General features: G+C 55.1%; 9 protein-coding genes across 9 annotated transcripts; 6 read left to right on the top strand and 3 right to left on the bottom strand.

Annotated features, from left to right (window-relative positions):
• Nucleotides 1-385: 385 nt before the first annotated feature.
• Nucleotides 386-3,781, bottom strand: C8Q71DRAFT_909100 (uncharacterized protein). Its single transcript, XM_047929026.1, has 4 exons — nucleotides 3,544-3,781; nucleotides 3,283-3,467; nucleotides 2,103-3,229; nucleotides 386-2,051 (listed from the first exon to the last, which is right to left on the bottom strand). The coding sequence occupies exons 2-4, from the start codon at nucleotides 3,440-3,442 to the stop codon at nucleotides 489-491; spliced, it is 2,850 nt and encodes a 949-aa protein (XP_047776747.1). The 5' UTR covers nucleotides 3,443-3,467; nucleotides 3,544-3,781; the 3' UTR covers nucleotides 386-488.
• A 948-nt stretch (nucleotides 3,782-4,729) lies between these two features.
• Nucleotides 4,730-10,375, bottom strand: C8Q71DRAFT_725300 (uncharacterized protein; the record flags this gene model as incomplete). Its single annotated transcript, XM_047921687.1, has 16 exons — nucleotides 4,730-4,807; nucleotides 4,956-5,135; nucleotides 5,292-5,704; nucleotides 5,756-6,344; nucleotides 6,401-6,940; nucleotides 7,187-7,929; nucleotides 7,986-8,220; nucleotides 8,438-8,542; nucleotides 8,591-8,671; nucleotides 8,722-9,179; nucleotides 9,381-9,444; nucleotides 9,498-9,553; nucleotides 9,616-9,990; nucleotides 10,048-10,156; nucleotides 10,211-10,304; nucleotides 10,353-10,375. 16 exons carry the CDS (start codon nucleotides 10,373-10,375, stop codon nucleotides 4,730-4,732), a joined length of 4,143 nt encoding a protein of 1,380 aa, XP_047776746.1.
• A 381-nt stretch (nucleotides 10,376-10,756) lies between these two features.
• On the bottom strand, nucleotides 10,757-12,279 carry C8Q71DRAFT_909099 (uncharacterized protein; the record flags this gene model as incomplete). The annotated part of the gene is made up of 4 exons (XM_047929025.1): nucleotides 11,883-12,279; nucleotides 11,801-11,827; nucleotides 11,129-11,749; nucleotides 10,757-11,080 (listed from the first exon to the last, which is right to left on the bottom strand). The coding sequence occupies exons 1-4, from the start codon at nucleotides 11,886-11,888 to the stop codon at nucleotides 10,757-10,759; spliced, it is 978 nt and encodes a 325-aa protein (XP_047776745.1). The 5' UTR covers nucleotides 11,889-12,279.
• An 82-nt stretch (nucleotides 12,280-12,361) lies between these two features.
• C8Q71DRAFT_771042 (WD40-repeat-containing domain protein) lies at nucleotides 12,362-14,154 on the top strand. The gene is made up of 9 exons (XM_047924336.1): nucleotides 12,362-12,714; nucleotides 12,771-12,894; nucleotides 12,953-13,100; nucleotides 13,148-13,204; nucleotides 13,253-13,506; nucleotides 13,556-13,581; nucleotides 13,635-13,734; nucleotides 13,795-13,847; nucleotides 13,905-14,154. Exons 1-9 carry the CDS (start codon nucleotides 12,442-12,444, stop codon nucleotides 13,959-13,961), a joined length of 1,092 nt encoding a protein of 363 aa, XP_047776744.1. The 5' UTR covers nucleotides 12,362-12,441; the 3' UTR covers nucleotides 13,962-14,154.
• Nucleotides 13,930-15,621, top strand: C8Q71DRAFT_159973 (uncharacterized protein). The gene is made up of 4 exons (XM_047916676.1): nucleotides 13,930-14,498; nucleotides 14,559-15,075; nucleotides 15,133-15,468; nucleotides 15,517-15,621. Exons 1-4 carry the CDS (start codon nucleotides 14,074-14,076, stop codon nucleotides 15,529-15,531), a joined length of 1,293 nt encoding a protein of 430 aa, XP_047776743.1. The 5' UTR covers nucleotides 13,930-14,073; the 3' UTR covers nucleotides 15,532-15,621.
• A 641-nt stretch (nucleotides 15,622-16,262) lies between these two features.
• Nucleotides 16,263-17,196, top strand: C8Q71DRAFT_687929 (uncharacterized protein; the record flags this gene model as incomplete). Its single annotated transcript, XM_047919824.1, has 3 exons — nucleotides 16,263-16,493; nucleotides 16,530-16,601; nucleotides 16,651-17,196. Coding segments are annotated over 3 exons (849 nt in total), but the record flags the coding sequence as incomplete, so codon positions are not given.
• Nucleotides 17,197-17,502: 306 nt separating this feature from the next.
• C8Q71DRAFT_681661 (heat shock protein 70kD, peptide-binding domain-containing protein) lies at nucleotides 17,503-17,709 on the top strand (the record flags this gene model as incomplete). Its single annotated transcript, XM_047919755.1, has 1 exon — nucleotides 17,503-17,709. A coding segment is annotated over one exon (207 nt), but the record flags the coding sequence as incomplete, so codon positions are not given.
• C8Q71DRAFT_771031 (uncharacterized protein) lies at nucleotides 17,599-19,531 on the top strand. Its single transcript, XM_047924335.1, has 3 exons — nucleotides 17,599-18,113; nucleotides 18,172-19,066; nucleotides 19,126-19,531. The coding sequence occupies exons 1-2, from the start codon at nucleotides 18,032-18,034 to the stop codon at nucleotides 19,056-19,058; spliced, it is 969 nt and encodes a 322-aa protein (XP_047776740.1). The 5' UTR covers nucleotides 17,599-18,031; the 3' UTR covers nucleotides 19,059-19,066; nucleotides 19,126-19,531.
• A 1,031-nt stretch (nucleotides 19,532-20,562) lies between these two features.
• Nucleotides 20,563-23,688, top strand: C8Q71DRAFT_859756 (uncharacterized protein; the record flags this gene model as incomplete). Its single annotated transcript, XM_047927692.1, has 6 exons — nucleotides 20,563-21,504; nucleotides 21,553-22,266; nucleotides 22,319-22,425; nucleotides 22,473-22,734; nucleotides 22,788-23,201; nucleotides 23,257-23,688. The coding sequence occupies 6 exons, from the start codon at nucleotides 20,563-20,565 to the stop codon at nucleotides 23,686-23,688; spliced, it is 2,871 nt and encodes a 956-aa protein (XP_047776739.1).
• Between the last annotated feature and the right edge of the window lie 3,188 nt (nucleotides 23,689-26,876).

Here is a 26,876-nt window from a genome sequence, read left to right as displayed (position 1 = left end):
GGTCGCCATGGCCATTGAGTTTATTGACACCAAAAGCAAACAGAAGGCTGAGCCGGCTTTTCCGAGTCGGTATGCGGTGAGCAAACTGGAACTTGTGCCCTTGTCAGTCCTACATCTGCCCCGGTTACGAACTTGTCTGATACATTGATAATCATCAGGCCCCGTGAGGAACTCCTGTGTCCATGAGTACTTACACCGCGCTCGGGACACTCAAAGCGCACTCACAGTCGAAAAGGCTGCAAAGCTGGATCCCTTCCTCCAGCCATTCTGCAAGACGGGGATGCGAGACGAGCGACATCGTATAGTCGTTAGCTGTGATTGTGACGCCAGATGGGTTCATCGCCGTCGTTCTGCCAGTGGGGGAGGGAGCAGTGGTAAAGTACTTCGGTAGAATCTTTGAATTTGCGGAGACAACGTAAATCCTACTCATACACGAAACTACGTACACACACAGTGAAGTTCATATTGATGCAAAGGCCAAGTCGAACCTACAGCAACAGAGCAAGAAGCATCTCCGAGTCACTACTTACAGCCTTGCGCACTATCCTACTCAGTTGCTCGTCCTTGAGCCGCGTGCCCTTCAACAATATCGCAACAAGACTGAGCGCGCTCGGCTGCCGCAACGTGAGGATATCCAGTATCTCCATCGTCGGGGAGAACCCAGCGTCGAAGTCATCCGGAGAGCACAGTCCGTTGGACGCCGCAAGGGAGAAGAGATCGCTGACGAGCCGTGCGGCGGCGACCCCAGCGCTGACTGCGTGCGAGACAAGCTTGTTGACCAGACGCCACCGATGGGCCGACGGAAGCTTGCACAGGATTGCCTCGCCTTTGTCCAGCGCACGCGATTCGAGGAACTTCTTCGCGCCTGCGCTGAGCTGCTCCCTCACCTGCTCCTCCGACGTCGACAGCACGACGAAGTCCTCGTTGTCCGATTCCGTGGCTGGAGGGCCGGGCTGCACCAGATTTGAATGACGGTGGACAACTCTGGATCGCGACTGCAACCAGTCTGGTGCATCTGCAGAACCGGTGTCTATACCCTTTGCCGGGAACCCACGGCGCGGCGGCACCAGGTCTTCTGTCGTGGGTTTCGTCATGCTTGAGGACACTTTAGGAGACAGTGTAGCGTTCCTGTCCTTGGCAGAGGCAATCAATGACTGCCACTCAACGTGACCGTCTCTTATCGGGAAGAGCGGCATGGTGGAGACGGGAGAAGGGAGAGGTAAAGCCGATGTAAGTGAGGTCGAATTGTGTGACACTGCGTGGGTGTTGAAGAAGGGCGGCCAATCGTCATCTATACCCGACGGCAACATATCCTTGTCTCTAGCTCTCTCATAGAAGCAACTGCGAAGGCCCCAAGGCGACGAGGGCGGGAGGGTGGACACGGGAGATAGACTGGGCGTATCCATGTACGAACGTGAGGCATCGTCGCTAGGATGGTCCTTCGTGCTAGGACTCGAGGACTCCGACTCGGAGGGTGTCGGCGTCAAGACCGGCTGCTCATCGGGCATTGGCTGAGATGGCGGTTCCGGAGACAGCGGAAGCTCCGTCGGTTGTGGTGAGGCTTCAAGAGCGTCAGCAGAGCCTGACGGAACACTGGCACTGCAGCTTCGTGGCCGAATCGGTTGTACGGTCGCAGCCTCAGGCTCCGCGCCTCCAGGGTTGGGGTTCATCCAATTTCCAAACGCACTCGATGGACCTCGCGACAATGACACGGATGATCGCTTGTTCTTATTCTTCGCGAATGCGCCCATGGGTCCAAAGGTCATGGTTTTCGACTTGCTGGTTTTCTCAGAGTGGGACGACTTCACCTCCGATGATGGCGCAGCGTGCGCATGGGTATTAACAGTGACGGCACCGCCGCAGGAGCTGACGTGCGGCCGCTGGCGGCCACGATGAAAGATCTCGTACTTTCTTTCTTCAAACCGATGTCCCTCCTCCTTCACAGGCGCCTTTTTCGCGGCCGGCGCGTGAGCGGCGGCGGTGGTAGTAGGGGAAGCAGCCTGAGCCTGCCCGCGCGGCAACCACTTGCGTTCGCGCAACTCGATGACATCCTACGGAGCATTCTAGTCATTCTCGTTTCATCTCTTGAAGCAAACACTCACCAGAAGCAAGAACTGCATACGCTTGTTCAACTTCGGGTTCTCCGTCAACTCCATAATATGCGCGAAGTAGGAGTCCATCTGGGCACGGCCCTCCGTCGTGTCGAGCAGCTGGCCAACGGCGTTGAGGAGCACGCACAAGCTCTCGATCTCCTCCTCCTCGTGCTTCTCGATGTTGCCTAGGCACTTCTTGATACAATCGTGCATATTACGCTCCGTCAGCATGAGCTCTTTGAACAACGCTCCGAGAAACCTGACGACACCGAGGCCCTTTTGCTTCGTCTTAGGCGCAGCATCGCACCCTCCCGCATCCACAGCACTCTCGCGAGACTCGTCCCTCCCAGAACCAACCCCGGCGCCCTGATTGTCTGCCGACTGCATCGTAGTAGCGCTCGGCTTCGCAACCCAGTCGCGCTCAAAGTCGTCTTGGCACAGGTTCATGAGGTACTTGCGGAAGAACTGACCGCCTGCGGTCGGCTTGCCCTCCGCGTCAGTGTCACCCTCGTCCTGCGCCTTCAAGGTGATCTTGTGCATCATCTTGAAGCAGAGACGCGCACACAAATCTGTCGAGGCTAGCTCGTTGACCGCCGCGTCGTACACGAGTCGGATGACCTGGACGAGGGACCGGGCGTCGTGCTCGCCCTCCGACTTATTCGCCCACGTGATGATTATCTCCGAGACGGAGTCGAAGTTCTGATCGGTGAGTTTGTTGAGCAATCCGCGGACCTTGCGGTGGAGGATCACCGCTGACTCTGGGTCTGTGTACTCCAGCGTGCCTGCGGCGTAGTTCTCTGCGTAAGGAGACGAGGCAGTAGCGTCTTTCTTCGAGGGGTCAGGTGGCGGTACCGCGCTATCCGTGGCGCGCGAAGTGCATATCTGAGACGGCGTGGCAGGGTGGATCGGTCGGTCGTCAATCGCACTCGCGATGGTAGATGGTGGTGAAAGAGACGGCGAAGAGAGCAAGGGAGTAACGGGCGTGCGCATCGACAGCGTTAGGCGCGCAGCGCGCACCCTGCCTGTGGTGTGAACGGACTTTTTCTTGGCCTTTGGCGCTTTAGGTGCCGTCGTCGACGCAGAAGGGGAGGAATTGGTCGCAGGCGTTACGTTCGCCGACTCCAAGCTAGATGGTCCTGTTGCTGACTTCCTGTCAACACTACAGCGACCAATTCACAGACGAACGTACTTGATTTTGCAGCGCTCGACGCAGGTAGATCTTTATGATCGAATTGATGAGAAGGCGATTTCACTGGACTGGATGTGATGAGCTCTGGCCACTCCTCGTCCCATACGGTTGAGCTGGAATTCTTGCGGTAGGTTGAAAACGTATGCTGTAGTATGCTCATTCTGGACCTCCAAACTGATGCGTGTCTGGGCCGTGAATTCAAGCGCAAGCAAGCATGGACGTGAGACGATGGGTAGACCCGGGTGGCGGTTAGTTACTTACCGCCACAAATGAGAGGAAGTCCGGTAGTAGTCAGTACGGGTTCACGTTCAAGGCTTAGATGATAGCGAACGTTCGTCGACGGCTAGACTTGGTCTGTGGTCAGAGGATTCAACGCGATGGTGGATGAGATTCAATGTCGCTGATTGCTGGACGAACGACGCGGAGATTAAGGGTTGACACACGACGGGCAATGGCGAATGTTCTGACGAAGAACAAGTTGAGAAAATGGCGAGTAGTCGGTCTCCTGTTACGTTCATCACTCCTCGCCTTTTATGGACAGTAACGCGAGAACTATCCCTCACCTTTTACACGCATTTTCCCGCCCATGATCAAATTTCCTTTTCCGCTTCAGAAAAGGTGCAGAAAATGTTTGAAACAGCTCACGTGTTCTCAACGTTTTCTGGCTCGAAGTCGGGCCGGACCCGGGTATCCTGTTCCGGTTCAGAAAACGCGCAGAAAATGCAGGTAAATGTTTTCCTGATCCTGATCTTTTACCGTACGCAAAATGAATGGGACATTTAATCTATTCTTTGACTCACTCTCGGACTTGGGAGACTGTTGTGCTCATAATGATGGCATGGTCCCATGCCATAATGGCGGGGGCGTACATCGAAGGTGGTACACAGCAAGGGCAGTGCGCAGCTCATCGCTATCGCTGATCACTGTGGTAGCGTCGCGCGCGCGCGCCGCCAGGCTTCCTCAGCTGTCCTACAAGTGGCGGCAGGCACAGCGTCACAGCAAAAGTGGGAGGTGTACAGCGCATCAACTGAAAGTAGGTTAGTGTAGCTCATGTTCAGCACCGCCTCCGCCCCGTTGTAGCTCGGTCGTAGCATAGTAGGGAGCAACTGAGCAGTGAGAGTGCCAGGAACCTTGCTACTGCGAAAACGCACAAGGAGCGGCTGAAAGCGCCATGAGCTCCCTCAGCACCTCCCGTCATACTAGGGAGCAACCGAGAGCACCAGGAGCACTACTGCGCCGCGCAGCATACAGCCAGCTCCTCCCGTCGTAGCTACCAGTGGTGAGAGCGCTTAGGGAGCAACCGCTGAGCCTGAGAGCGCAAGGAGCTCTCTCGAGCTTCAGCACTGTACCGTAACAGTTGCTGTCAGTCACTGCTGTGCACGAAGTTCCTAGTGAGACCAGAAGCTGTGCTTTATGCAACCAACGAGCTCTATGTCAGACTCGGAGTTCAGCTGTAGTAGTACCACAATTCATGTCCAGCAATAAGCACTTTCCAGTAGCTCCCCTCAGCACCTCCGGTCGTATCCTGCGCTGGTAGCAACCAAGAGCATCAGGAGCTCACCGGTACTAAGGGAACCATACAATCAAATTACATCTAGTCATGTTCGTACATTATCTCAACTCTGCAAACAAATGAGCAACTATCGAGCCACTGTCAGAGAGTGACCACGTACACGGTCAAGCGAGCGAACAACAATGCAACTCTCGCCGATTGCCTGTGGATTGTACACCAGGCTTGCAAAATGAGTGATGACGTCGTCAGCACGTATGACTGCTCTGCGCTCCGAGAAGCGATTGTAATGGAGCTGTGTGTTCAGAAGAGGGAATTTGCGGTAGGGATCCATGGCGGCGTGCTGCTGTGACAAAGAAACATACTCATCAACGACAAAGAAAGGGACTATCACCCGTTGTCCGCGCATGGAGTAAGTGTGTGCGTGTAGAAAGATTGAGGATATCTGTCCCGCGCGGACGACCGAGCGATTGTCCGAAGAGATGTCTCGGTAACAAACGAAGGAGTTGCGAATGTTGCCAGTGCGAGTCCCATACGTGATGCCTGAGACATTGACCTTGGGGAGAACGCGAGCGAAGGGCGAAATGGGGATGTGACGATCATCGTTGCCACTATAAAAGGGTACGAAGTCTGATGTACGCTTGGCAGTGTTCAGGAGAGTGATGAGGGTGCCATAGATGTCTTCGTCAAGTCGAGAGTCAGTCATACTTCGGTATAGATCATCGTAGGATGAGGGAGCTGTCACGAGGATGTCAACGGCACGGGTGCCTCTGGCTGCATCATTGTAGACGTCGGTGAATGCCTTCAGTACTTCAGGGATGCCCTCGCTCTCCGGCCATTCGGTTGATGCAAATCGCCAGCGCAGGTTGGCCGCAGCGTGAAAAACACGCATATATGTCAACGGAATTTTGTCTGATGTCAATTGTCAGTACCAGACTGACTGATTGTATGGCATACTCGTACCGATTTGGTTGTTCGTGCTCAAACGCTGAATTATCCCATTGAAGCGCTCAAAAGGATATGCCCACCAACCGTGTACAGGCCCAAATAGTTGGAGACACGTCGACAGATGCAGAGACAGGTGATGATTGGGCACGAGGTTGTTCTCAAAGAGGTCTCTGAGCGTGCGTAGATACTCAAACATGTGATGATCGAAGAGGCGGGCACGACCTGCATCCATGGAGCGTCGGGAAGCTAACTCCACGGCAATGACAAGGTGAATGAAGTTCTCCAGCAGTCGATGTTCACCCTTGGATGCTGTTGAGGCTCCCCAGATTCGCACGAGAGTGATGACCATATTGATGGTGCATACCGTTCTCCAGTGATCAGCCTTCAGCTTTCCATGGCTTGCACTGCCAAAGTTCGATGGTGGTCGCTCTAGCCATGACGGCAGGTAGGTGGTTTTGATGTCGTGACGAATTTGATTGATAACGTCCTGTGTAAGGACACGAAACTTGGAGATGTCGTACGGTCCATTGGCGAGGTGGAAGTCAGCGGTTTCGTTGTCAAGCACAGGTGGGACAAGCAGACTATCTGCGCCGTGGACTAGACACTAATTTTCCGGTGAATATCCTGATGATCGATGAATTAGCGTCGTAGACCACTCACCCGTTCCAGGAGCGCCGTAGCATATGCTCGCTTTGTCAGGCTTGTTGGCGAGATCTTGTTCAGTTGGGCCAATGCGACCAGATATCCCTTGCGCGGCTGCATAACAGCTGAGACGACACCTTTCCGCAATGCCTGGAGAAGCTTGTCCAAGTTTTTCTGCTGTTCCTCGGGCGTATGCGGCAGTGTCTTCTTAACCGCTTTCCCATGTTTCTCCTGGTGGTCCTTGACGTCGATTCCCCACACCGACATGCAGTGATGCCGCAACTCGCCAAGGAAAAGGTTATGCATCGCGTCAACGACTGCGAATCGGGTAGGGTCCCAGTACGGTAGACGGAGAAGCTCGGACCAGCGTAAACCATGCTCCTCGAACAACGCGTCTCGCTCCTGCGCCGTGACTGCGTCGCGCCATCTCCGTGCAATGTCAAAGTGTTCGTCCCAGGTGCGTGATGGCCATGGGCGCGAGATGTTGTTGATATCAGAGCGTTTAAGCAGGCAGAAGGAACAAAAGTGCTTTGATGAGTGGCCTGCAAAGCCAGCCGCCTTACGAAGCGCAGGAAGATCGCATATAAGAGGAACTATCGCTGCACGTACTAGGCGGCCGCAAGGGTGGAGCGAAGTTTGACTGAGTCGTAGACCGGCGTGCCACATCACAAGCATATCGTCAACGAGGGGACGAAGGAAGTGATTGAGCTCGTGAAGGGAGGGTTCGTTGGGACCAGGAACGATTCCAACAAGGCAGATGTTCTCGGGTCGAAAGCGAAGTTGGGAAGGAAGGTTAAGACATACGAGGTAGATTGCACCCAGTGACTGAGACTTTCCTGCCTTCTTGTTCCCGCCGGGGTTGAACCAGTCTAGGTACAAGCCGAAGACAAGGTGCACGTCGGTGTGAGGCTGCTTGGAAAACAATTCACGGTTGGGTCCACAGAACGACTGAAGTGCAGGAGCCTGAAGGATATCCGTCCACTTGCCATCGGATGACTTAGATCGCACCCATGCGCTCTCTGCTGCCTCCTCGAGATCGTGCCGGGCAAACAAGGCTGCAACCCATGAAAATATTGAGTGGTAGGGATAAGGCCGGAGCGGGGAGTAAGAAACACGGGGTTTGTTATGCGTCGACGTGCGTGCTTTCTTCACCAGCAAAGTCCCACAAGGCGGGCGATCAGTCTCGGTAAACGTGCAGTAGACAGGGTAAGGATTGTCGGCATTTGTGTGGTCCGGTGCGTAGATACATGAGCACGAGGGGCAGGCAGCATACTTTGTCATTGAGGGCTCGACCTTGAGTTGGGACATCACCGACCGGATGTCGCGAGGAATCGAATCAAGGATCGCCTGCTGTTCCGAGGTGAGTTGACGTCGCCCGTGAGGCGCACTGCAGGCAATGAACGCGCCAAACAGCAGCGCCCGCAGAGTCGCTAGGATAAGGTTGGCGGCTTCCCGATTTAAACCGGAAATCGTATGGAGTGCGCTGACCATGAGAAGGGTGATCAGAAGAAATGGCGGCAGCGCCCTCCTCACGGCATGCAGACCAGCTGCAGAGGGGATGTCAAGATCATTTTGGACAGAGAGCAGCCGTGCTACTACTCACCGGACTCGTACACCTTCGGCGTGCATACTTGGCCTTGGTCAGGCAGCCTGTACAAGCCGGCCATTATCTTCTCTATCTCCCACGCGGAAGCTTCCATAGCAGAAAGCCTTTCTCGTCGCTCGGACAGCTTCTCGATGAGTACTTCCAGGCGGCGATCGGCGTCTCGATGACCTAGAGGTGGTAGGGCGAGGAGTGTGTGTTGTTTGGATGACAACGAATCACGGAGTTTAGCAAACTGTCGACAATCAATGTTTGACAGTTGCAAGGCAGAGGGAGGCTCTGTGAGGGTAGTGGGTGGGGATATGAACGTGAGTTTGGGCTCTTTGACTAGACGGGACTCCGTTGCCAGGGTTGATTCGATGAGTGAAAGCTCCGAAAGCCTCTGTCTGACCGAATCTGCCTACACCGAGTCTCAATACATGTTAGAATGCCCAGTGTAGTGCGATGCTTACATCTGCTTCCCTTGGGGCGTCATTCTTCTGGCATTGCGGAGGTGGCAAAGGCACGGCGATCCCAGGTTCCGAATTGGAGTGCGACGGGCCGGTATATTCGACGCCCTAGTACGTGAGTCAGCTATGAATTCCGGAGGCGGTCTGCATGCGCACCTGCATAGCATCATCATGATCATCCGGATCACCCAATTGCGTGCGTACTTCCATAGCCTCATCCTCGTCACTGTCCAGTCCCTACCGAAGATGTGAGTCACTGACGATCGTTAAACCCATAATTGTCATACCTCCATAACACCATGATCATGATGAGCTGCGTTATAGAGCATCGGCGTTGAAGGGTGACTCTGGTCCCGGGGTCGTGTTGGCACAGATTCGCGAGATGCAGAAGCTTCTCCAAACGACTCGGAGGCAAGAAGCACTGCGTTCTCATACCGAGCTGTGCTGTTGGGTACAAGCAGCGCGTCTTCTGTTGCATGCGCCTTCCATGCCCTGAGGTCTTGCCTGACGCCGGGTCTCAGGACACCGTTGTCGTCGTGCGTGAATTCCCGGCATTTGCTGCAAAGACAGAGCTTCTGTTTCTTGCTTCTGGACGACATTGGCCCTTCTGCCAGTGCGAGCACGAACGTAAGGGCCAAACAAAGAGGATGAGCGTAGAATGCAGCGTCTCTGGATCTGAGTCCGCAGGGCGAAGTGTCTTTGTGCCACTCGCGATCTAGTGCCTTTGTGTCCGGGCCGTAGTGAGCTTGTGTCCGGGCCGTAGTAAGTGTCGAAAATCTAATTCTTTTCGAATCGAATACATACTGAGATACACCGGAAAGAGTCAAAGTATGCTACATGCGCAACGATTCCCAAACTGGATACTCGAGACCAGATTCAGGGGGGCTAAAGTAGGACACCATGGCCGCAAACGACCGGGTCAAGAGAGATGAAATCAGGAAAATACATATGTTGAGGAGCAGCGGAATAGCATCGCTGATGACCAAGTTCACGCGACCGTTGTTGTTTACCTGGTGCGCGCGAATTGTCAGAGAAAGAGATCAAATCAGACACCATTGCTCACCACAAGATCATGCAGCGCGCTGTACAGTCTCTGCTTTACGTGCGGAGCAGTTCCAACTAGTAATACATCATTGAGACGACGCATACGAAAGAGAGGTGAGAGACGAAGAGCAACTTACCTGCAGCATCTAGCTCTGCTTGCAGAGTGCGCACGTTGGGGTCGGGCAATGCGCCTCCTTTGGTGTAGCAGTTACAGGTTGTCTGGTGGAAGAGGTTTGGGACGATGGTGTCCAGTAGGTGGGTACTCTCGGACTGTACGCGGTCGAGTCGTTCGGTTGTTGAATGGAGTAGTTGATAGGAGCCGTGGTGCATTTCTCGTAGGGTAGCAACGTCTCCGGTAAGGCCACCAATGGCAGCGCGGTCGGTGTCTTGCCGAGCCTTCAGAATGTCATGTTCCAATGTGAGGACCTGTATTTGGGATCGGAGATTCTCGATGCGGTGGGCGTGACTCGACGTGGATGCTTCCGACGATCGTCGCTCATTCTTTGTGGATTCTTATATGAGAAGAGTCTGAGGGTACGGTCCTTCAATGAGGGGTATTCACTACGTACCGAGCGCGTTGAAGAACAACTGCCTCAATGCAGTCAGTGTATCCATTAACTCTGTCCGCAGCCCATCAAACGCTCTCTCCAGTTCGACAATGCGTTCAGCATCAGAAGTCTGAATAAAATCTCCGAATGAGTCGATGTGAGAATGCAAGCTGCGACCACTCACCCCTCTCTGCCGTGGGATCTTAACGCCGTACTGCAGGTGTGTGTATAACTTCTCCATCTGGTCCGTCGCGACAGTCACATCGTCACTTAACGCGCTGCATTGGTATAAGTAGGACATGCTACCTAGCTGATGGTACACTTACCCGTTGTGCTCGACTTCAGGCATGGTTGAGGCAAGCAAACGATATGGTGAAGTTGGTTGCGCGTTATGTTACTACTGCGAGACGTAGAGGCACACTGGTTAAGATGGGAGGAGAACGGGTGTGGTGTAAGTGGCTCGAAAGGGCCCAATGGCTCGAGGGGGAGAGTACAAAGACATGGGCCAGCTGCGAAACGCCACTGAGCATAAAGATAGGACAAAGCGGCGCTGCACACGAGACCGTGGTAGACGCCCAGTGAATTTAGGGTCGAATTCGTTCAACATACGCGTCGTGCGGTGTGCAACGTAATAATATAACCTGAGTACATGGAAACAAGAAACGACAGTATGCGACAGAGCAATTGTGTCAGTAGCTACTACTAGCGCGACCATCGACGTGGGTGACTACTACAACTGGACATCATTCCCAGTCACATTCACAACGCAGTCCCAGGGTCCGCCGGAGTTGCCTTTGAACCACTCGGTGAGCTGAGGATCATCACCACGCAGCCCTGGCTGCTTGATTCCAATATGATAGAGAGTCGGATGAGTGGTCATACGATGCGCAGGGCCATTGGCCCAGCTCGAGATGATCTGCGCTTCCGGACGTCGAGCGGATGAGACACGGGTGAGCGTATGCAGCGCAAGCTCCTCCAGGTGGCTGAGCTTCAAGAGTATGTTGTGCCACGCGCGGTGATCATTCCATGGCCGGCGGATGTGACATCCCCGCCGCTAGTTCGTGAGTTAGTACTACGGCTGGTGCATCAAATATATGCCCACCTGAGGACGAGGCTTCTCGACAAGTTTGAGCTTTCTGATGGTAGGCGCAGCGGCGGCGACTCGGATGAGAAGATCGTAGTCATTCGGAAAGAAGTCGATGGAGAGGCAGTAAAGAGGAGAACTGGACAGGGCACCTATTGCGAGCAGCGCATTGGAGGCCAGCCGCGTCAAGTTAACGGTTGCGCGGGCCACCTGACCATTGGCAATAGCAGGGAGGCAACGGGATGGACACTGGAGTTCGATGATATGAGCCAGACTGACGTCCTTTAGGGGGCAAATCGAGTGATCCCCGCAGTAACGGAGCACGAGCGACCTGAGCGAAGGATGTATGGACAAGAACGTGGACAGACAGTCGTGGGGAATGTTTGTTGACAGAAGCTGGATCTTTGGAAAAAGGAATGGATCCAAGAAGTCCACGGGGGGCGTGAACGGAAGGTCGAGGACAAGGCTTTCGATATGAGGAGTGAGTTGGAGACACCGTCGCACTATGTCTAATGCGTCCTCGGCTTGATCAACCAGAACCAACGTTAGGTCCTCCACAACGCGACCAATCGAAACAATCCGGCTTGCGGACGCTACAAAGGACTCCAGGCCCTCAATGGTGGTGATGCGCACACCAACCTGTGGTGTCTTGGCGTTAACAAGACCCTGCTGCGAGTATACTGTGCCTACCTGGGTGTGCTGTCTGAGATAAGTGTGCTGAAAGTGAGCTCTGTTTCAGTATATGAAAGTATACCCCGGACGGACGACTCACAGCCATGACAGTGGGAGGACAAAGGACTGGTGGCGAGAGGCAACTTGGAGGCGTAATGAGAGGTGATGAACAAAGAACTTGGAAGAAGAAGTATTGGAGTATGAAGGAGTGATGCAAGAGATGAGAGCGTATGCAAGAGACGGGTTCAGACAAAGGGGACGGGGCAAGATGAAAGGGATGGACTGAGTGTAGAGCTACTCAGAGTCGCTCCGGGCTCAGGCAGGCACATAGCTGTCAGAGCTGAGTGTCGGGGTTCCATAGTACAAAGGGCGGAGCTTTCTCATGACAGATGTGCATGTTGTCCTGGCTGTAATGCAAAGTGCGCAGGCAGGTGCCGCATTGTACTGGGCCAAGAGCGACCAGAGCAACGGAGCAACGGAGCACTGCACGGGCGCTCCGTTGCTCGGGCCGTTGTCCCAAGTGTAGGATCTCGATGAGCCAGAGATCGGGCATCGGACAAGTGCGCAATTCGCCGTGAGGACGCACCAATGACCTTGCTGTGACCTTTGTCCTGTGCGACTGGACATCTTCCTGTGCCTCATACTTGCTGTTCAACCTCATGCCTCTTCAGTATCAGCAGCTGGCAAAGCTGTCACATCCCAAGGGTCACTCCGATGGCATAGCGATGGTCGCGTTCAGCCCAAGCGGGCTGCTCTTGGCTTCCGGCGGGTTGGACGGTCGCCTCTGTGTCTGGGATGTCGACTCTGGTAAGCTGCGCTATGTATTCTCCGGGAAGAGTGCAGTCCTTTCGATGTCATGGGATCTGCTGGGTGATGAGCACATCGTGTGTGGGATGGAAGACGGTACCATCGCTTCGATGACAATGTCCGGCGTACGTATAATAATCATACTTAGACATCAGTGCTCAAACATCATTCTTTGACTCAGGATTCGATTAGCGTCTCCGGTTTCTGGGCGCACCGAAGTCCTGTTGAACGCCTAGCTTACAATGGGACATATCTGGCATCTGGTGCACAAGAGGAGCTCGCGGTATGGTCGCGCTCCGGGAAAGGCGGGTTCACCGTTTGGTCAATTGGTGCGCTTTACGTCGATTAACATATATTCCACAGAATCATGGAAATTGGTCTCCGAGGCTGGCCCGCCACCAAAGACCTCGCACAATACCGCGGATGATGTTATAGTGACGAGTCTCCATTGGATTGAGACTCGTCGTCGGCCTGTTGTATTGGTGGCCACGTATATGCATCACGGTATCATGTGAGTGGATTCCCTCACACATTTGATTATCCTCCTCAGTCGCGCAGTCTCATTGACCAGAAGACGTGGCAACGATTCCGTAGCATCTCGTTTGCGGGTTCCATGTGAGACCCATTGCTGTTATTGCCGTAATCATCGCTGATGTTCGCTAGTGCGGATGCAGACCTCACAGGAGATGCGAAGCTTCTTGGTGTATCAAACATGTTGAATGGCTTCGAGGTCTTCGCGTTCAAATCGCTGAGTGAGCTGGAGCCACTGTATTCGTTCAATCAAGATGTCAGTTCAGGCTGCACAATCCCGATCCGCTTCATACACGGCGGCAACGCTCTTGTCGGTGGTACGTCGGACGGAAAAATGCATGTCTGGGATTTGCACACTCTCCGTAAACAGCATCTACCTTTCAATGGTGAGCCCGCTAACTCTTGTTGTTGCTGGCGCACTTCTAACTTCCACAGGCAATGTAGAAGTTCTAGCGATATCGGTGAGTGTGTATCTTTCCCGGCGACTAACATCATACTCATCTGTTCGTCTCAGGGTCATTACAACCAGGAGAGAGATGCTTTTCTGATCGCTACCGGAGTCCTCAATCGTGGGTCACCCTCTCCAGTCGTCCTTTGGAAGGCCCAGGAGTACGGTGAGTTACATTAGTTCCCATCACATCATTCCTACACGACCACTCAAGTCTGAGTTGTAGTGGATCGCCGCCAATTCAGTGACGTTCTAGAGAGACCAGCCAAAAGAAGCATGGTAGGTAACTCGCTGGTGCACCACCGCTACAATGCTCCCACTAATCATGCGTACTAGCTTTCCACAGCGATGCTTTGGCTTACTGCAATACTCGTTATCTACTTCATCTCTTAGTACCTCATGAATTTGTACGATATTGCCCGTGGACCCCAATTCTATGTCTACGTATACACTTGTCTAAGCTCATTCGTTGAGCCCGTTTGTCCCTCATGCTCATCACAATCACATGTCTCGGCGCACACGTTGGCACTATGCCGCGTGGTCTGCTCTTTGTACTTTCTCAGCTGACATGTCTAGCCATATGAGGAGTCCTTTGTGTTCTATGTCCCGATGCTGGACAAAGACGAGTAGCACACGTCTCCGAAGTGCTCACCACACCTTGCTCTACCCACCCATGGAGCACTCTCTAACTCCCCTCGAGTATATCTCGTACTGCTGTACAATCTTCTCGACCGTTCTCATCGCGTATGCAAGCTTCGCTTGGCTCAGACGTCCGTCCAAACGCACTAGAGTGAGGCCAAATTACGCATTCTCCGCTTCCACCAGGATCCGCCGTCAAGGCCCTACTATATTGGAATTCGCAGCGCGTGTTCCACCTGGAAATGGTGCAGAGCCTACGGTAGTCAGAGTGTTCCGCAAATCCATGCAGACGTAGGTTTCTCGTTTGTTTCTCGTCGCAATATCTCTAAAGGCTTTGGTTTTTCCCTGTAGCAACGATGTAAAGGTGAAGGACGAAGGATCTGAGCGTACGAAATACGATCATGCCATAACAAGAGCGGAAGACGGTGCACCTCTGGATCCTTTGCACATGTTCGCCTTGCATGCCGCTATAATGGATTCGGGTCCGAGAAACTCGCAGCGCGCTGAGTCGCACCCGAGACAGAAGGCATCCGGTAGTTCTATGATCGCTCGGGCTTCTCTGCCTCCTCCCGCCACTGGCCGATCTTCTTCCACTCCCCCAACTGCAACCCGTGCTACCCTTCGCACGTCATCCCGCTCCTCTTCATGTGCTCCTCCTTCCTCGCTACCGCTAGAGCATACGACTTCGGTTAGTCATCGCAGTGAACAACCTACTCCAAACTATCAGTCCACTTCGATGACACGGTCCACATCGCGACAGTCTACCCCTGGACCGAAGAAGGTGACACGGTCCACATCGCGACAATCTACCCCCGGGCCGAAGAAGCACGTTCGTATCATGGTACCTACAGATAGAGATGGAGATTTAGTACGTCTCAGTTGCATCCGCTACGGTGACTAAGTTATCTTACATCGGTTGTCCCAGCTCGTACTTGAGAAGCGGCGACGGGTGATCAGAGACACCAATAGCTCCTTGTTCACGGAATGGTTCGAAACCGAATCACAGGAACCGCTCATTGCACCGCCACAGTTGCATCCAAGCTGCAACGTCAAGATTGGGGACTTGTACCTCAATTCATCCGACGACGAGGTTCATGTTTGGATTCGCACAACCGATGGAGATGCTGACGAAGGGGAGCCTGAGTACTGGAAGGCTATCACAGTTGGATATGTGCGCGATGACGGTCGACGGCTGACACTCACGGCCACATTGAAAGTTCCTTCTTGGGTTGGCAAGTCGTGGGGTTCCAAACGCATGGCGGCAAGTAAGTTAGGCAACACAGCTCGATTTCAACGCCCGAGTGCTCACGCGCAGTCTCGATAGTGTCGCGCGAAGAATGAAGAGATGTGACAGGCATCGTCTGTGTTCTGTAAAGATCTATGCGCGAAGGAAGAAGGGATGTGAGAGGTATCGTCCGTGTTCTGTAGAGAGTTACGTGGACTAGTATGTTTTGTGGAACATACCGAGGCATTGACAATATTGTTCCGTTGCTCCGAGACGCATATGCCAGTGGACAGGCCCGCTGCCCTTTCCACCGCTTGTGTTCGTGCCGCCAAGCGCCAGGCCAGCGGAAGGTCAGTCGTGCGCACTCGCGCAACAGCAGAGGCGAGTCGCCGGAGTTCGCAAGCAACGCGGTGCGGTCGTGGCCGTGGCTGGGAGATCGACCCCCTGGGGTCCAGTTTTCACCGGTCCAAACCAGGGGTGAATGTAACACCCCGCCCTGGGGTCCAGCTGGCTAGCCGGTCCGAACCAGGGCGAGGGTACCTGTAGAGTCTACAGTAGAGGGCGCGGCGAGAGGAGGACGACTTGAGGACGACTGAGTACGCGCGAGGCATGGTTACCATCATGTCACGGGCATGTCGTGAGCATGTCACGCTCATCGATTGCATGTGACCCGCTGCGTCGTCTGCGACCGCACGTCATGGGTCACAAACCACGCCGCTGGCTGGGCGCGGCCTCCTTCCCCTCACGTCGACGACCTTGACTCTCGCGCTCGCTGCTCTACTAGGCAGCCCTCCCCTGGCGGCGGCCCATGGTCTGCGCGCGGTTGTTTCTACAACCTCGCCCTCCGCGACTTTGACGACGCCCTCCTCTACCTCCGCAGCAACGGCGACATCAACTACGAGCAGCTCGGCCTTAAGTTCAAGCTCTACTCCGCAGAGGTCCTTTTTAACAAGGGCCCCACCAAAATATACGTCGGCCAGGTCGACGAGGGCTTCCGCGAGCACCAGCAGAGCACAATGCCATCGACCATGCCATCACCGCGTGCGTTCACCTGTCCTTCCGTTGCCATCTCGCGCTGACGCCCTGTTACTCGCTAGCCCGTCGGCGTGCTCTACCGCCCCGCTGAGAAGAAGCTCAAGAACGCAAAAAAGGACTACATGGGCAAGGCGGTGAGTCTGCGTCTTGGGACCTCCTGGCTGACTATGTCTCCTCTGCAAGAAACTCGTCGCCGCCGAAGACGCGTCGCAAGCGTTCACAGAGCTCACGGGTGTCGCGCGCATGAAGCAGTCGTTGGGCCTAACCCCCGACGCCGTCAGCCCGCTCACTCGTTCCGCAACCTTGACCAACCCCATCCCACCTCCGAGTGCGTCTCACCTCTCATTCACCGTCGACAAAGCTGACAGTGTTGTGATCCACAGAGACGGACGACGAATTCCGCGCCCCGCCCCTCCAGCGGTCCATAACGACCATCGACGTCTCCGTCCCCCCTCCCCCCCCCGCACCGGGCCCGCCTCGGCCCCAACGCCGCGCGCAGGCTCGCCGTTCAACAACCCGCCCGCGTCCGCCGCGCCGCTCGGCCTCTCCAACTCGTCCGCAGGGCGCATGGGCGGGGGCGCAGGCATGGGCCCGACGCACGGGCTGAGCATCCGCAAGCCAGGGATGCAGTCGCCCGGCCCGACGAGCGCGCCCGCGCAGGGCGGGGTGCGCACGACGGAGATCTACGACAGCTACCTGGACGGGTACGCTGCCGCCCGTGCCGGAGATGAGGGCCGCGGGCGCGCCGCGCGGGGACGATGCGCGGGCGCAACCAGGCGCCGCCGACGAGCATGTATGAAGAGCGTATCTCGCTGCCGCGCCCACCCATCGCGCGTGTCCGCCGACTGCATCCCTCACCGCGTCGCGTCGCCCGTACGCACCGTCGCCCGCATTGCGCACTGCATGCGAGTCGTTAGCGCCCGCGCAGAGCACTGCGCGGGCGCTCCCCGGTCCTTGTCCGCCGACCACCATCTACCGTCGCGTCGCATCGCGCGCGTGCATCAAGCGGAACACGGCGGTCCCGACGAAGAAGCGAAGAAGTCGGAGATCTTCTCGACGTATTCTGACAACCAGCCTGGTGTGCTCATCCAGGTCTACGACGGAGAGCGCGCATGGACGAAGGACAACAATCTGCTCGGCGAGTTTGAGCTCTCCGGTATCCCTCCGGCGCCCCGTGGTGTTCCTCAAACCGAGGTCACGTTCGACATCGACGCGAACTGTATCCTCAACGTCTCTGCCGAGCCGCTCGTGGCGTCCGTAGTAAGTCAAAGAACTTCCAACTCAGGCGGCGGAGGGTAGAACAAGATGTATGTAGATAGAAATTTCCGTCATATGGCATCCTCTGAGTGGCTCTTGTGTTGTGGATGAGGGTGACGTTGCGATGAATGGGCGCTTCGCATCGCCGCGCGTCTAAGTACTAGCCTGAGTCTGCGTCCACAGGTCGATGCTAATACTTAGCGCCCTCTCTGTGATGCTTGGCGACCTCGATCTATCCCGATAGTTGGTCTCCACGCCGCTGAAGGCTTACTTGGCCGTCGCTTCTGTGGCCCTTCAAACACTCATCATGCGTAACGACGACACACCGTATGCCTCCCGTAGGTTCCTATATAGGGAGGACTCTGCAGCATGGCCCGCGGCAGGACAGGGTGAGCTTATGTGTTGTTGCTATCTGTAGTGTATTCATCATCCCATACCAACACCAAGGAGATAAAGTCGTTCGGTTTGAGCCGACGAACTCGCTGGCATCCGAACAAACCGAGCCGGAGGCTCGCACTGTTCAACGCGGAGCAAACTACACTTTCGTGTCAATCCTCCTCGCGATCGTGTTCCTAGTTCTGGCCATTCTCCTTCAGCTATCGCTTCGAGCCGACATCGACTTCTCCCAGCACATCTTCCACGTTCTATCATTGCGCGGTCCTCAACGTCACGATCCCGGCTCGCTGCTTACGCCGGCACTCAGGCAGGCTGTCGAAGACATTGTCATGGAGCGTATAAAGGCACATGTACAGGCAGGTAGAGGACAGCGCGATTATGCCCTCAAGGCAGCGGGCGGCCGCATCGCCCCCGACCTCACGACCGGATGCACGGGCATGTTCAATTGGGAGTGCGATGCCCCCAATGCTGCGATCGATGACGACATGCGAGTTGGCAAGTGCTGGAACATTCACTCAGTTCCTGCACAGCTCGCCATCGTCCTCCCCGAGGTCATCCTACCGTCGCATGTCACGGTGGAACACATATCGAAGGAGATTGCCCCTGACATCCATGTTGCCCCACGGAATGTTACGCTCTGGGGGATCATCGATGGGAAGTCCAACGTCGCGCGGTTCGAGCAACTGCTACGTACAGATCCCAGCCTTCAGGTAGCTGCAGATCGACGACCCCCTATTGCCAAAAATCATCGCTACATCCCTCTTTCATCGTTCGCGTACGATATCCATGCCGAAGAACCCATGCAAACGTTTGCCGTCGCCGAAAGCATTCACTCTGCCAACATCACGTTTGCCGTATTCATCCTCGAGATTACCGATAATTGGGGTGGTGCGTCGACGTGCCTGTACCGTGTCAGAATTCACGGGACATCGCCTTGATAGACAAGGTGCATGACAATCTCTTTGGTTAACATCCACCGGCAGTCCCGCTGATTCTTTCCCGCAGCTTTGGTCGCGCGGCCGCACACGACTCGTGTTAGCATCCGCCTGGCCACGGTGCACGAATGACGACGGATTTAGAGCATTCTCATATCAGTCCCTGCTCCCGACGACGACGAGGAGGGAGAATACATTTAGCCACTGCCGGCCGACGGCGCACATGCAATCCTTGTCGTCTTGACGGTGATAGCCCTCACTGGTTACAACACAATGATCCATAGTACTACCGAGTACACTCAGTCTGTACCGGCTGTTTTGCGATCATCACCACCTTCAACTGCCCTCTTAAGACCTCTCTGCCGCCGTCGCCGTCCTCCGTCCATCTTGTATTACTCACACAGTTCCCGGCAATAGACAGGAGTCAATGAGGTCTTGAGGGTTTGACCGTTAAATCGAAATCATGCCCATACTGCAGCTTACTGCCGGCGGTGCGTCCAAATTAATTGCAACGGCCCATGCCTTGGGAGCGGGATGCACCACGCGTCACGGTCAGATGACCTCAGCGCCGAGATCTACGATCGAGACAAGGGCACAAAGCGAATCGGCGTCTCGTTTGTGGCTACCTCCCACTCTACTACACTCATGCTTCCTTAGAGCCTCAGGCTGCTGCCGGACAGCATCATGGAATACCCGACTGACTTTGATGGCTCACACTCTGCTACGACTCCATCCTCGCAAGTCGCCGTCTCAGAAGGCCGCTCCACCCTACTGGCACGGAAGCGAGGGCTCGGAGAAGGCTACCATACATTCGCTGACAATGGGAAGAGTCGCAGGTTCGCGGAACAAGTGAGCACAGCCTACGTAGTACTGGTCTATTATCTCATTGCTCTAACCCACGCATACGCAGCATCAGAACGCCCCTCCGCTTCAGCTCATGCCGAGTGCACGGCAGAAGGTACGCGTCAAGGCTGACATAGACCGCTACTAATATTGTTTGCAGACCTATCTGCGAGAGACAGAACTAGACGCTGCCCGACGCGCCGAAGCGCGATATATCGCACCTCAAGCAAGTCGTAACATAGGCCATGCCGTTCCTGCAAGTCGGGACTCCAATGTCATACCACCCGGCGACTCAACTCATGCGGCAGGTCCGCATCGGGTACTACCACCAGTGCATTCATTGCAGACTCGCCTACATCCATACGCGGTTCGTGTTCCTTCACTGACGAAGCAGCGTATCTGACCTGGGGAACAGGCCGCATACCATGCACATACGGGACATTCCGAGGCTGGTGTACAAAGTCGGGATCCTCGTGCCTCATCAGCTCGGGGTCAACAGCGACATACTCAGGTTGTGTCTCATAGTCCTCCCCCGTCGCAACTACCTGTGGCTCTCCGAGCTCCCCCCGTTCCTGTGCAGCCAGTTCCTCGTACACATGTGCCTAGTCGAATGCACACACGCAACCGTGTGCCAGCCCAACCTTTCGCTCAAGACTTGGCGTACATGTCCAGGCCGAACACGCGTAACGGCCAATCTCACGATCCTGATCAGTCGTACAGCCAGGACCAATCGTACCCACCCAACGAGTCGTATGCGCCCGGCGACGAGTCGTATATGCCCGACGAGTCGTATGTGCCTGCCCAGTCACATGCCCCACACCCTTCATACGCGCGCGACCAGTCGCATGCGCCTGATCAGTCATATGCGCCCGACCAGTCGTATGCGCCCGACCAGTCGTATGTGCCTGCCCAGTCGCATGTCCCCCATCCTTCGTACGCGCCCGACCAGTCGTATGCGCCTGCCCAGTCGCATGTCCCGCATCCTTCGTATGCGTCTGTCCAGTCGCATGTCCCGCATCCTCCGTACACGCCCGGCAACTTCTATGCGCCCAACAACTCGTATGCGCCCAACGTCTCGTATGCGCCCAACATCTCGTATGCGCCCAATGTCTCGTACATGCCTGATCATAACATGCTTGACCATTCGAACGGACGTGACCATTCGTACGCGCAAAGGCAGTCGTACTCACCCGGCCAGTCCAACTCCACACCCTCCTTTAACCGTGCAGACTTGCCCCCGGTGGGCTCATCATCGATCGTGTATCAAGTTCGCCCTTCTTCCGCAGGTCCCTCCTCGAGTCCTGCTAACCAGCCTCCTGTCGGCGGTACTACTACTTCGTCCACAAGAGCGAATCAGGCTTATTCATCTCCCGCGGTGCTGGCGGATACCCTTCGGACCGGCTCTGTGACGCCTGCAGATCGCGATTCCTCTGCTACGCCGACTTCTCAGTACTACAGCCCGGGCCCTTCTTCCTTACAGTTGAACAACATGAACTCCGACGTACCGAGGTCTGCAATGGGTGTACCTGCTCGAGAACATTCGCCTCAGGTTGCCGCTCTACCGGGCCAGCGCGATGTTGATCATGACATCGACATGTCAAATGAAGTGCGTACTCTGAGCACTTCAATGTGCTGGTAACTGATGTGCCTGTAGCATGAGACACCCTCGACACCCCCTCCACTGACCACCAACCAGATTCGTCTCATTGGCAAGGAGCCATCTTTCTCTGTGCTGGAACAAGTGGCTAGGCCCCATCAAGTCACTGCGGCGCAGGCGCTTCGACGTGAGGCCTCACTCAAAGTAAATGAACAACCTGCTCGACCGCATCGGATGTCGGCTGAGCAGCTCCTGGGGCGCCAACCTTCACTTGAGATCCAACATCCACGCGCTCGGCCGGCGTCTCAAGTGCCAGCTCAGGCTGCGGTCTGCCGTCCGCTCTCTACACATCCGCTCTCAACACGCCCGCTCTCTACGCATTCTACACATCTGCCCTCTACACGACCATCCTCTCACGCGCCGACTACTGGCCCCGCTCATGATGGGGTTCCTTCCCCTTCTCCGAGTCAAACACAACCGTCGCCGCATCTACTGTCTCAGCAGACAGACACTGAGGCCGCTGCTGTTGCTACGCACGCGCCCACTGCGGTATTACACCCTGAGACCACCCGGGAGCATAGTCCAGCACAGACGACCAATCCGCGAGTCCCATCACCTTTGCCATCCGCAGACCTCAACGAGGAGCTTGAGGACCGCAACATGACCGGTCCAACGCCGCTGAGCAGTCCACTATTGTCGAAGGGCAAGGCCAAGGAATATCGAGTCCCAACACCGACCTTGCCTACTGCTGGACCGTCAGACAGCTCCTCAGTAGGTTATGGATATGGTTGAATTTCCACAGTCGCTGAATAGGAGCCTATAGGGACCTCCGAGTTTGATGACGTCTGAGTTTGCCGTCCTTCTGCTCCAATCGCATGAGAAGACAAACAATCTACTTTACTCTCTGATCGATGAGAACCGCCAGCTTCGGTGAGTGACATTTTGCAGCCCCGTACAATTGTTCTCATGTCTGGCAGCTCGACAGTAGGCTCGGAGTTGCAACAGATCAGTAGGCGCCTCAAGAAAGTGGAGGCAGTAATGAACTCGAAGCCGAGCAAGGGACACGACAACGAGGATGAGGATGAAGTCGAAGAAGAGTTAGGTCGCATTTCTGACAACGAGCAAGCCGATGATGAACAAGAGCTGCACTTTGCGAAGCCACCCCGTCGTCGTACGCATTCAAACAAGGTCGCTGTCCTCAAGGACACAAGCATGAAAGCACAGGTTACGTATCTCAAGGTAGGCATTAAGTCACGTTGTTTCATTGTAGCCACTGACCCTATGTACCACAGAAATGTATTCGCCAGCACCTAGACCTTCTACTTGGGACGAGTGCAGTCCCGGAAATGGTAGCAAGGCATCCGCCCATCACAGATGAGGAAATGCAGAACTACCTGGATGACGACGGAGGCGTCGTCTGTACCGCTCAAAGCTTCCGTGTCGACTTCATGAGGGCACCATCATGCACGTTCAATGGAGAAGCTAGGAAGGTCTTTGTCGACAACTTCCTTGCCAGTGTTGATGCGGGGTCATACAAAGATGAGACCATCCCTCGCACCCTCCTAACGCAGCAAGTCATCAGCACGGTCTACGACACGAATATGTCGTATCGCCGAAAGCTCTATAAGGAGCACCTCAAACCTTCGACTCGCGAAGACGAGGAACTGGTCAAGAAACGTAGAGCCGCCACTAGTCGCCGACGTACTGTGAGTCCCAAGGAGACATCAATATATATATGACAGATAGCTGACTACGAAGCAGTTACGGGATAGCCGGGTCGCAACGGTGGTGAAGCACAAGCTAGTCCAACACACGGCCTTGTTCAAGAAGCTTCGGCCGATACACATGAGTGGCGATGAGACTGATGGGCAGGCAAAGACGCACCCCCCGGCATACAGGATCGTCGAAGCGCGCTGGCAGAGCCTGGAGCTGAAGACATTCCTGAGGGCGCTCGATGCGATGTACCGGGAAGATTGGGCGACGCCGGTTGGCATCCGGGCAGTCAGCGGGAACTCTCCTCGTCATCGCATCGAAAGTGGTGCTCGGGTTGAAGAAGGTATTGCGCCACCATTCCTGTGGCGTAATTGCTACGACCAGACTTGGTTACAGTCTCTCAAGCCACACGTGCTGGAGTCACTCCACATCGTTGACGACCATTACGACTTTATCCTCAAACCCTCTGACTCTGCCTGAAGCACATTTGTATCCTAGAGCACATTGATTGTAGCTATAGAGCACACCAGTTATATACTCACATTATTCTTATGCAGCCTCTCTTGAACAGGACGAATTTGAGCGTAGCTGATGTGCGTGTTGGTACTCGTAACCCCTGCGTGCAGTACTCAGCGCTCAGCGCTCAAGCTCGAGGGAGCTCCTGGTGCTCCTCAGTGCTCTCGCCGCTCGTGACTACAACGAGAGGTGCTGGCGGACATCTATGCTGCGCAGCGCCGTGGTGCTCCTGGTGCTCTCGGTTGCTCCCTATGTGCTGCCGTGGTGCTCCTGGTGCCAGTGCTCTCGGTTGCTCCCTATATGCTCCCGCCGTTCACATGGCGACTAATACGACGCGAGGTGCTGAGGGAGCTCCTGGCGCTCTCAGCTGCTCCTCATGCATTCTCGCAGTAGCAAGGACATCAAGGTTCAACGCGGCACGCTCCTATGCACTCTCGCCACTCACGGCTACGACGGGAGGTGTGGGCGGAGCGGATATCTATGCTGCACGGCGTTGGGGCGCTCTTGCTGGACATGGACTAGACTAACTTACCAAGGCGGTTGAGTTGCTGCGCCACACACCTCTCGCTTTCGCTGTTACGTCGTGCCCGCCACCACTTACGGGGGCCACACCTTCGCTGTACGCCCCCACCATCATGGCGTGGGACAACGCCGTCGTTGTGAGCACGACAGTCTCTCAAGTCCCAGAGTGAGTCAAAAAATATATTAACTTTCACGCGCGTATTGCGTGCGGTAAAAGATCAGGATCAGGAAACCATTTACCTGCATTTTCTGCGCGTTTTCTGAACCAGAACAGGATACCCGGGTCCGGCCCGACTACGAGCCAGAAAACGTCGAGAACACGTGAGCTGTTCCACACGTTTTCTGTACATTTTCTGAAGCAAAAAAGGAAATCCGATTATGGACGGGAAAACGTGTGTAAAACGTGAGGGATAGTTCTCGCGTTACTTTCCGTAAAAGGCTAGGAGTCATGAACGTGACAGGAGACCGACTACTCGCAAATTTCTCAACTTGTTCTTCGTCAGAACATCCGCCATTGCCCGTCGTGACAGGAGCGTGCGCGTCGAACGCTGCTGAGACTGAACCTTAGTACATTTTAGGTAAGCGAAGAGTCAACATACCTGTTCCGTAACTACGATTCCAACACGGAGCCGAGCGCTGAATGTGGAAGGACAGCAGTGCACCTATTTATATTACTTACCTGCAGGCAGCCATACGGAGTGCCGAGCACGAGCTGCGCGATTCCGGCGCCGGGGGAAGATACTACAACACGCTTTTTGAGCGCTATGCAGGAAAACAGCCCTCGGTAGTACTTTGCATGTAGAATGTGGTATCAACGTGCAGCCCGCGTACAAGTTCGTTGGCACTTACAATTAGTCCATTAGCACAGACTAGGACTCGGACGCTGGCTGTCCGAATACGGGCGCCGGCCATGCCAACCATAGCATGTGTGGTGTCGCAGAACTGGCGGAACTTTATACGTCACTGGCAATATCTGAATTGAGGCGCATGATGTTCAAGCAGGATTGAAGATGCTGAGGTTACGCTGAGGAACGTCTTCTGCACGTGGAGGGCCTTGGCATGAGACTATTCCGAGTCAATATATGATGGAACAGTTGCGGTCCCCGACTTGAACAAGTTGCTTGCGTTCGGAGCGACGACACAGCCAATGCGATATTGCCAGACTCCCCGCCGTAGAAGCGTGCACGCGGAGGTTGTCGGACCTTTGTCTATGCTCGTTTTCAGGCGATCTACACGGAAATGCTCTGCTGGTCGACTTCGCCTTCAATGATGGTTGCTTTGGTAGGATTGTATGTTGATGAGGACACAGAAGATATCCCCAAGACCGATGCACTGCGCCACGACCTGTGCATGCTTTTCGGGGAGATTGTACTGTGACTCGGATGCCCTCCAATGCTGAACGAACCCATTCCTCGGAGTAAGCGCTGCATCCTCACAAACCCGTACGATGAAGACAAGGGCATACCTACAACTTCCAACACCGCCCTCAGGGCCAAGCTGGTATGATGACGGTTGGGAGTTAGGGAGGTGAGGTCCTATAAGTCGCGGTGCTCGAGATCAAATCCAGATGGCTTGTGGATGCTCTAACACATCGGGAGACGCGGGCGCTCGTAAGATCGCCTTTTGCGCCACATAAGTGGGCGCGGCTATAATGGCAGAATAGAATGGAATATAATGGCTTTGTAAAAATGCTATAGAGCTACACTAGGTCAGATGATCTGTGTGTATTTATCAACAGACGTATAAAGGGCCGTTAAGCACAGAGTCGGAATGCAGGGCTCGTACATAGACCTCATACGTATTGCCAGTAGTACTCAATGGCGTGCATCTCAACTTTCAAGCCAGCTGAGCTGTATTCGGACTTAGCAGGTGACGCGACGCAGTCGTTCAAAGCGCCAACCTTCCTAGTTAGGTATGCGTCGATCCGGGTCGAGCCCAAGTCGAGCCTGTCGTACTACACGCAGCCTCTCGTCGACTCATCTGTCTTTGCGGCCCACTGCGCCGCGGCACTCAGACTCTCCTGCGCTTTTGACAGCGTCAATGCGATGGCCTTGCCGTTAGTCACGCTGTCGCCGGATACTAATCAATTAGTAGTCAAGCGCCGGGACGGGCCTTCACTGATGTCAGTATACCAGCATCTTCATGGGTCAGCGGCGCCAGCTACTAGAGGTCGATATACTGCAGTGCATACATTACTATGCGCAGATGGTCACTGTGAGTGTAACTCAGACTCTGGTCGTCTACGGATCCTAGTCGCCAGCTGAGTATGCTTGATGTTCTGGCTCAGGATGGCTCCGGGCCTGGAGAGCCTGGTTGCATCGCGCCGGTGGGGCCTAGCTTAGCAGACTGAAATACTAGAGGCACAGTTCAGGTCTCGCCCGATTCTGGAGTCGTGAGCGACTCAGTCGGAGACCCGTCTGTCCACTAGTTCCGCAGATCTCATCGTTGCATATAAGAGCGGGCTATCCGGGTCAAGACCGTCTGTCGGTGAGCCCCCTTCCTCCCTTGTGCCGTGTACTACCTTGGCCGTGCGCGGCGCGCGTGAACGCAGTCTCGGCAGGGATGAAAGGTACGTTCTTATCGAAACATGAATACACCGTCTCCCTATCTCCCAGTATCCGCGCACACAC

This window comes from Rhodofomes roseus (assembly GCF_022264815.1).
Source record: "Rhodofomes roseus strain CIRM-BRFM 1785 chromosome Unknown C8Q71scaffold_16, whole genome shotgun sequence".
NCBI lineage: Eukaryota > Fungi > Basidiomycota > Agaricomycetes > Polyporales > Fomitopsidaceae > Rhodofomes > Rhodofomes roseus.
The sequence above is the reverse complement of the archived record's forward strand: the minus strand, read 5'-3'. Positions and strand labels throughout refer to the sequence as shown.